At 33.1% G+C, this 10,111-nt stretch overlaps 1 protein-coding gene across 1 annotated transcript in view; it reads right to left on the bottom strand.

Moving 5' to 3' along the window:
- Nucleotides 1-1,229: 1,229 nt before the first annotated feature.
- Nucleotides 1,230-10,111, bottom strand: part of LOC108757265 — a 105,553-nt gene continuing 96,671 nt past the window's right edge. Inside the window, exon 4 of the mRNA XM_018501731.1 lies at nucleotides 1,230-1,830. Within this exon, the coding sequence (XP_018357233.1) occupies nucleotides 1,327-1,830 (504 nt within the window). The 3' untranslated portion in view covers nucleotides 1,230-1,326. The remainder of the gene's footprint in view (nucleotides 1,831-10,111) is intronic.

The raw sequence follows: 10,111 nt of genomic DNA, 5'->3' as shown, positions 1-10,111 counted from the left end.
TTTACCATTCCGAGTCTTCATTCAGCGTTTGTATACACGTTATTTTCTGATCGATATAAATCTTTTTTTTTAGCTTTTAATTGTTTCATCAACTTAGTATTGTTTGTGCACGTAAAGCGCTGAGTATTGAACTATCGTTTTGTCCACCTCCGCGTTTAAGAGAGAAAGAGAGAGAGAGCCGTTCCATTACAAAATACTTCAACCACTTTGAGTGATCCAAAATATAAGTATTTGCTTCGTAAATCAAAAGACGCAAGTTCGAATTTTATCAGGAATAGTTTTTTTTTAATAAATTATCTTATTTATATTTTGCGCTTTTTTGCAAAAAAAAACGTCTCTTTGCAATAAATAGAGCATTCGAGACTCCGTCTCAGAAACGCACGTGCCGTTAATACAATAGTTTTTGCGAAATTAATTTTTTTTTTTAATATTGTTTTTGTAGAAAGTATTATCATATCAATATTTTAGTTGTTTGAAAGATGTAACGAATAAACAAAACACATATTTTAAGGAAAAAGAAAAGTTGGTGAATCTCAAATGCAAACTTAATTCGTCGGAGCGGTCGTTCAAACCTTTAAAAACTTTTAACTCGAAAACAAAGCCGCAATAAAGCCGTTGATAAACGTCACAACATGTATATTTTTTTACTTCAAAAAAATTACCAAAAAAAATAGCATAAAAAAACTCGATGAATATTTCTGAGGTTCCCTTTGTCAGTATACATGTGTTAAATTAATGTGAAAAGATTATACGTACGATGAATGAAATAGTGAGTCATTCTTTACACCTACACTGGATACTATTATTAATTTTTAATACTCTCTCTGTAATGAACAAATTTTTAATATTTTAAATATTTATTTTTTAATTTCACAAGTTTATATATTATAATATACATCTGCTGTAGTTAAAAAAATAAAGAAATTAAACTGTTTATGCTTTTGGGAATTATTAAATATACACACACGCACGCACGCACGCACGCACACGCACACATACACACACATACGCACACATACACACACAACATTTTAATGTTTCAGAAAAGATATGAATACATAACTAATATATTTCTTTATTTACAATTTCATAAATTTTTGTATAAGTAGATGGTATGTATCTCTTGAAACAAACACTAAAAACCGTATAATACATTAAATGTTACACAAATATAATAACACAGTAATGTTATTATATATAAAGGATAGTAATTTCAAAATACCATTTGTGTATATGCAGTATATGCAATACTGTAATGAATAGTGTATGATACACTAGGAATGTAACGTAATGTATGAAAAAACATATATTATATGCTGGTTGTCGTCAAACAGTAATACATGAAATCAATTGCTGACAAAGTTGACTATATTGCAATTGGTCCCCACTAATCCTACGCATTTTTATTCCTTTCGTTTCTCTTTCTTCCGATTCAAATACCCTAAGTTCAATTTGTACACCACCTGGATATTCTAAACTAAGTCCACTACCTTTCACTTCCTCTCTTGAAAATATAAAACCTTTTGGTGGCGCTCTTGCATCTATTATTTGTTTAACACGACCTAATATAGTTTCGGAATTTAATCTGCTTGACTCATCAGATAAAGGAACTTCGACTTCGGTAGCTATCGTATTGTGTGGTCTACCGATACCGCGTGTTATACTAGGTCTCGAAGGATCGCACGGCTCTGAAATAATAAAACTCGGAAGAGTATTGTAATGAGGTAATGTATCTTCGAGTGAATCCGGCGATGGAGACGGAGAAGGCGAGCAATTTATTAACGTCACTTGTCCTCCAAGAACATCTGTCACTGAAATTTGCGGTGGTACCTATAAACAAATATTAAAATTAAAAATTAAACGATTTGAATAAGACTATATGAAATTACAACATATTATAAACTTATACGTTATTTTTATTTTAGAAAAAATTTGTCAATATTTAGTGATAATTATTATCAGCATAAAAAAAGAAATGTTGATACTTTTTTTTAATTAAATTAAATTTAATAAAATATCAAACCTTTTTATTTAGACAATAAAAAATTAAAACTTCTTAATATTTAAACAATAAAAAATATTTGAACAATTAAAACTTTTACAATAAAATTATATTTAAACATAATATTCAAATAAAATTTTAAAATTTTACACAAATAAAATATTATATTGTTTTTTCTATCATTAATTTTACACTGAACCAATAATTTCTTATGAAATATTATATGATGTACAGTAATCAAATTTAAATTCAGTTAAATCATGTTGTCAATGATTGCAGTAAGGGACTCAAATTAAATCTTATCACTGTATATTTAAAATAAAAAAATTTCTGAAAAAGAATAGAACAATGAAAACAATCTAATAACGAATAAACAAAATCGGGTGGAGTTTCAAAAGGTAAATCATTTGATTTTATTGTCGATTGGTTATACTACTGTATTTTGGTGTGCTGATTATTGATGATGACAAATACAATCATGAAAATTACCAAGAACATTTTGACGGGTCATTTGCCGCACAATCTGGCTAAGCGTCACTACTCCGTTACTAGCATGCTTGCCATTATGTGCTGTCGAGTGGCAGGGAAGCTTAGAGGCGCACGACTTCCACATGAAGCGACTTCCACTTCACCTCCCCCCTGCTTAGGAGCCCACGACGTCCACGCGAAGCGACTCCCACCCCATTTTCCATCTTGCTTAGGAACACATGACTTCCACCCAAAGCGACTCCTATTCCATCTCCCCTGCTCAAGAGTGCATGACTTCCACGCGAAGCGACTTTCATTCCATCTTCCCTCCTGCTTAGGGGTGCATGACTTTCACGCGAAGCGATTTCCATCCCACCTCCCCCCTGCTTAGAAGCGTACGTCTTTCACGTAAAGCGACTTCCTCCTCTGCTTAGGGGCACATAACTTTCCATGCGAAACGCACGAAAAAATGTGAAAAAAAAATAGTTTTTTATATATTTGACCTTGAAAATGACCTTATCCACAATTTTTATTATCATATTCATAATCAGAACATCAAAATACAGTAATATGTCAATCGATAAGAAAACTGAGGGGTTCACCTTTTTGGTCTCTATCCACAAAATCGAATATATAAATTAAATAAGTATTAACTTTAAATCATAATTTCAATGTTTAAGTGTTATTTTTCATAAAATTTACTTAAATATATTAATATATTTTTAAAGAATTGTAAAAAGAATAAAAAATGTGGTAGATATTCACATTAAATCAACTCCTTCAAAAGTCAAAATCATGACCCTGAGTGACCTCCAACACAAGTTTAGCCATCACTCGTTATTCATCAAAAAGTTATTAACAAAAAAATTTAAGAAATAACATTTTCCTATTTCTATAATGTTATAAACTATTTCACATCCTTCCCGCGTAATGACTTTTCACGCGAAGCAAAGTCAACTCTTCTTCTGCCTATGGTCGTTTGACTTTCTATGCAAAACGATATCCACACCACATTCCTTCCTACCTAGGGGCATACGACTTTCTGCGCGAAGTGAGGTCCATCCCATACCCTTGTCTAGAAAGTCGTTATGCCGTGTAATGCTTACTGCATACTGGACGCGATGAGCAATGAGCGACAAGCGATAAAAACTATGTTTTTTTCTTACGTGATGATATAAAACAGCTCTCATTGAATATGACTCATCGCTCATCGTTCATTGCAGTAAGCATAAAAAGGAATGGCCTTTGCTTTACGTGGAAAATCATTACGTTAGCAGGGAAGGGAATATAAATTAGTTCTTAATAATGTTTCAATAAACAGCGAGCAACGGTTAAAACCTGTTGAAGATCATTTAGGATAATAACTATAATGAGAAGTCCTCTCCATTCAAAAGTTTATCATATAAAATACTATATATTATAAAAAATAAATAAAAAAAATGTTCTGTGTAATCATATTTTTTATGAATAATTTTTTAATAAACAACGACTAATGTCTAAAACCTTTTGATTGTTTAGATTGTCAGGGTCATAATCATGACAACATATGTCAGAGTTATGATCCTAAATAACAATCGAAAGATTTTAGCCATCATTCATTATTTATTAAAAAATTATTCATCAAAAAGATATATCCAGATAAACATTGATTTTTCATTGATTTTTGAAGAGGTTGACTTTATATTTACCAAAAATATTAATTGTTTAAAATTTAAAAAGTAAACTCATTTATTTAAACAAATAATACTAACAATAAGGATGTGCGATTTTCAAAATTGTGCATTGCAGTGAACGGAATATATATTAGGTGTAGTAAAAAGTCATCGCGTTTTTTTAAAAGACATCTATCAGTAAAAACCGCAATTACAATACTTTCTTAGCAACAATATAAATATATCTTGATAGAGTAAAGTTTCAGCTTTAAAAATCTCTTTTTTAAATTATACAATACGACAATTTGTAATGGAGTTATGAGCAATTAAAATCAAAATAATTCTTTTATTTAATCCGCGATAACTCAGTAATCAAAAGTCGTAGGAATATTTAAAAAAAACAATTTTGTAGGGAAAGTATCAAGCTTTCACGATATGTAATCGAAAATTTTCTCAAATTCGTTTTGGACACGTTACAAATCCACAAAGTGAGAAGAAAATTTTTCGTCTTTTTCAGCTCGTAGTTTTTGGTATGTAAAAATTATCAAACTCATATAAACTTAAAAAATGTGATAAGCTTTTAAAAGTAGAGATTTCAAGCTTTAAAACCCTTTTTTTAAATTTGAATTTCATTTATTATTGACGAAGATATTGTATATATAACTTTGAGCTAAAAAAATACGAGATGACTTTTTACTACACCTAATATTATATCACTATTTTTATATATATATTATACACCGAAACACTGCCATGTCTCCTGATTTTATCAATTGCCCATTTTTGTCGCATTAAAAATTCAGAGCAACAGTCAAATAATAAATAATATTAATTGTTAGAACGCAGCAAATAAAGCATATTTTTCTGTGTATAAGAGCAAAAATCCCTAATAAATACGCTTTTAAAGAAAAAAATCCTTTACAAAATAGAAAATTTTTACTGCACGTTAGTTGAATTGTTTGAATGGCTTAAAGGATTTAAAGAAGCACATAATATAAATCGCAGGCGTGATTTTAAATCACATGCGATTTCGCGATTAAGAAGCCAGTTATATATCGCACTGCATTCAAGAAAAAAATCGCGATATTTATGCAAAATCGCACATCTCTAACTAATAAATTTCTTTTTTCATCATCAATTTTAACAAAATAATAAAGTTTAAAATTTTGTGTTCTAATAGGCAAATAGATTTGAATTTTCAACAAAAACAATTATTAAATATAGTCAGAACAAATTTTTATGTTTAATATATAAAAATATGAATATACTGAAAATCTAAAAAAAATTTAAATTAAGAGACACGGTAGTGTCTCGCGCCAAGTGCACGCGCAGTGCGAGACCGCCTGGGTCTCTTTATACGAACCGGTGACTTGCCAATATCTGAGATTATCAAATTTCAATAACGTCTGAAATGAATTTAGTTTTGGGTAGGTCTAATCGATAGCTTGTGTTCCAATCATAATATAAGTGTTTTTATTCTCCTACGAGCAGAAATATTGTGACATAAAGACATGTCAAATTTTCACATATTAAAATACGTCATCGCTCCTTGGAATGTGTTTTCCTTTTCATATTTTTAATAACAGATGGCAATATTTAAAAGATGACTGAGGACTGATTCCGCACTAGATCGGTATCGTTATTAATATCATTTGACATGTGTAAAACGTGGGAATTTACTTAGTTATCTTACTTACAGTATACACGATACTAAACAATAAACACTTTCAGCAGAGCCTTCCAAATGGTATATATCGTGTCCCCACCAAGATTTCAACGGCAGGCCTCTCTCTCAATTTTACCCCTGCCAACGCTACCTTCTAGTCTTCCCGCCACACGCGTTTAGAGCCGTGCAAGCAAGTATACAAGTATGCAAATATAACTCTTAGGATTAATAGAGATCCTAAATGAAAATAAAATAAGTTATAAATATGGCTTCTTTTGCTTTTGTCTCTTTCTCGATATACATATCTATCTTTCAATGAAACCCCACCTAACTGCTATATGGGTTGTGTTCCAAAATTGACTGCCAGTACTGAAAATCTATAGTGCACATAACGTAAACTGTAGCATTTTCAGTGTTGACAGTAAATTTGGAACACAACCACGAAATGATACGCCGCGTCACCGCGCCGATGCACAGCCACGAATAGAAAAGCGTTGGTGGGGGACAAGCACGAGAGGCAAGCGGACGAGAGGCAAAGGGATTAAGAGCAGTACCCGACTTGGAAGGCTCTGACTTACAGTATACACGATACTAAACAGTAAACATGGCATCCAATTCTGCAAACCGCACGTCGAACTCTTTTTCCCGGTAAAAAATTTGTCATATATAATAATGTAAAGTATATAATATTATGTACAAATTATATACGTAATAATGTGTATAATCCATTGTATAAATATATACAGTCGTAAGATTTCAGTTCGTAATGTCCGTTCTTCCGTACCCGGCACGGGGACGTCGCCAATGAAGGACCGACCAAGCGCGAAGGATTCTTGTCAGGAATGGACGAGGGCCTCAATTTAGAGAAACTGAAATTCTTTGTCCACAATTACGTTTATTCTCCTCTCGTTACAACTTTAAGCTAACGGAACGCAAAATAAAGCAAACTGCTCCTCACGAACAACTTAACTCGTCTGCCGTTACTTTTGAACTCTCTCCGGCTCGTGCGGCTCGCATGCTCCGGAATATTCGCGCATCTCTCATGACCTGTCAAACGCTAATTGGCTCCGTACGGGCCTTCGCGACAATGGTTCTCCACCTATGCAGTCGTGATTACAGGAATTTTCTTACAGCTCGGCCAGTCTGAATATGGCATTCGACCTCGAATGTGACTTTGATTTAAACACATATATTATAAATACAGAATTATTGATATCGCTGACAAAAGTTAGTTCTGTACTAGTAGTGCTTATACATTTATATTAGCGTAGCTTATCTTAATAAAAGTTTAACATAATCTTAAAAACTAAATGACTAGTTTAAAATTTTTTTTTTGCATCGTGCGAAACCGGTCTGATCCACAGCTTAAGTCGATCGAGTGACAATATAGAGTCATACAATTTTGTCATTAAATTAAAGCCAGGTATATCTTGAATCAAATATCGGTTCTTGTTTAGAACTTTTGCGACCATATAAGGACCTCTATATTTTAGTCGTAGCTTTTGATTTATGCCAGGTTTCGATCGATCAAGGACTAAGTCGCCTTGTTTGTAGAGAGTCGGCCGTCGATGTAAATCATAATATCCTTCCAATCATAATATTGTTTATTATAACATTGAAGCTTTGGTTGCTTCAACGGCCGCTTCTCTTATCGTTTGCTGTTTTTCCATATCGGAATCTATTTGCGAATTCCTTGACAAATTCAGCGACTGAGAAATCGCTTTTACCTCTTAAGTCGTACCCGACTAAAAGTTTCGATTTTGTTCCTTGATGGAACGTATTATTAATTATATATGCGGCTTTGCTGAGAAAATGTTTCCAGTCGTGTGGCTCGTCCATGAGTTTTTGCAAAATAGATTTGAGGAATCTATTGACTCGCTCCACGATGCCATTAGACCATGGCGTAGCAACGGCTACGTTGTGATGAACAATATTATTTGAATTTATCATAGCATCGAACTCGCGAGAAGTAAATGCAGTTCCTCTGTCCGAAATAATTTTTTTTGGCAACCTAAAAATACAGTAACAATAATTTCAAAAAGTCAATTGTTTCTTTCGACGACGTTGACTTCGTCGGCTGAAGCCACGTGAATCATGTGAAAGCATCTATGACCATAAAAACAAATTTAAAATTATCTTCGGTTTGCTGTAAAGGATCAAAGTGATCTATATATAGGATGTTAATTAAGTATGTTGCCATACTCAATAGAGCGATTCTTTGGTTTATTTCAAAAAAGTCCATATAAACATGTGTCCTAGATAGATTAATTTCCGAAATACAGGAATGTTTGCAAATGTTAAACAAAACGGTAAATTCGAAATATCTTCCTGCATAAATATGCCTTGCTTCACGTTAGTTACCATTCGCACAACCGTAAACAAAGTGACAAAGTCAAAGTCACAAAATCAAAAATAGACTTCAGTTCTCATGTTGTTGCGGGTCAGTTAGCTTGTGTACATACGTTTTTGGGCCAAATTGTTTCAATCCATCAAAATCGATTTCATCATACCTAAGTTTACAAATTTTGAAATGGCAAATATGCACTTTGCCTGCGATCTTGCAAATGGTAACTCACGTGAAGAAAGACGTATTTATGCAGAAAGATATCCCCAGCGCAATTTACCATGTCGTAAAACATTTGCGAATTCACCGCTATCTTCGAGAAAAGAATTCTTTCATAAGAAATAGTGTTGATTTTGGAAAGCCTATGATACCAGTACTAGAGGAAGCTGTTCTTATCTCGAATCTATGCTCGAAATCGAACATCCAGAAACGAGCACAAGAAAAATAGCTAGGACATTAAACGTGAGTAATTATGTCATCTGGAGAATTTTGAAAAACCAACAGTTATATCCTTATCACATACAACGTGTACAGAGACTTTTACCATATGATTTTCCACAAAGACTAGCTTTTTGTAATGGATTCTTCAGAAACTAGAAGAAAATCCTCAATTCTCATCTCAAGTTCTCTTCACCGACGAGGCTAACTTCTCCAAAAATGCAATTATTAATTTTCATAATAACCATTTATGGTGTGAAGATAACCTACAAGCGACAGTCGAATCTAGATTCCAACAATTTTCATTAAATGTATGGATTGATATTGTTGGTGATTTCTTAATTGGGCCCTACTTTCTTCCATTAAGACTTGATAATGCATCATATCGGCAATTTCTTGAAGATTTCAACTTTTACAAGAAGTGCCACTCATGATAAGACATACAATGTGGGTTCATGCATGATGGCGCCAGTCCACTTCAGCATCACAGTTCGTCAATATTTGGATAGGTCGAGCAGGAACTCAACCTTGACCTCCTAGATCATCAGACTTAAATCTTTTGAATTATTTCCTTTGGTGGCATCTGAAATCATTAGTTTATACCACCCCAATTGAGAATGAGAATGATTTGAGGAATCGAATAGTTGCTTCATGCGAGGCAAAACGTAACACACCTGGTATCTTTGAGCTTACATCAATCTTTGAAAAGAAGGTCATGGCGCAAGGTGGACATTTTCAACAATTCATCTAATTGTTTTATTTTATCAGAAGAACTGAAGCCAGTTTTTATTTTTCTGCTTTTGACTAGTTTTTGACTAATTGAAGCTATATTTCTTTCAAACAAACAGATGATTACTACACATTTAAATTTTTTATTTCGGAAACTAAGCCATTTAGGGCACATGTTTATATGGACTTTTTTACTTAAAATAAACCAAAGAATCGCTCTATTAAATATGGCAAAATACTTAACTAACACCCTGTAAAATATCTCGAACGGATTTTTCGGGATTGTAGTGAACTGCATTTCACCTTCTTTTTGGTTTTGCGAACCAAAAAGTTTTGGTTAGCCATTAGACAAGTAAAACAATGATCGATATGATCTTTTATTTTTTTCTTCATGGATAGGAACCAATAAGTAGCACTTATGCCCTGAAACGTTTTCTCAGCCCCGCGGTATGCCATCTCGTCATGATATGCCCTAATAATATTGCTACCATTGATTCGGGAATTACGAAACGCGAACAGTCCGGTGTTTTACGGTATACGAGGTCTGTTCAAAAAGTATCGCGAATTTTGAATTTCCGCGGGTTACGTATATTCGATTTTCGATTTTTTTGTGGCGTTATGTTGGTACTCATGTTTCTCACTTATGCCGACAAGTTCGGCCATTTTGAATGTTCAGTTAATTTTTGACAGCTGCTTTGCTTGCACGTGTTTTGGCTCGTCTTCGATTTTTGCCTATTCCAAAAAATGGATCAAAGAATCTGTATCAAATTTTGTGTGAAAAACAAAATTAAGTGCGCGGACGCATTCCGAAT

Source organism: Trachymyrmex septentrionalis, unplaced genomic scaffold (genome assembly GCF_001594115.1).
Source record: "Trachymyrmex septentrionalis isolate Tsep2-gDNA-1 unplaced genomic scaffold, Tsep1.0 scaffold135, whole genome shotgun sequence".
NCBI classification, from domain to species: domain Eukaryota; kingdom Metazoa; phylum Arthropoda; class Insecta; order Hymenoptera; family Formicidae; genus Trachymyrmex; species Trachymyrmex septentrionalis.
Note: the sequence above shows the minus strand (reverse complement) of the source record. Positions and strands in the feature narration are given on the sequence as shown.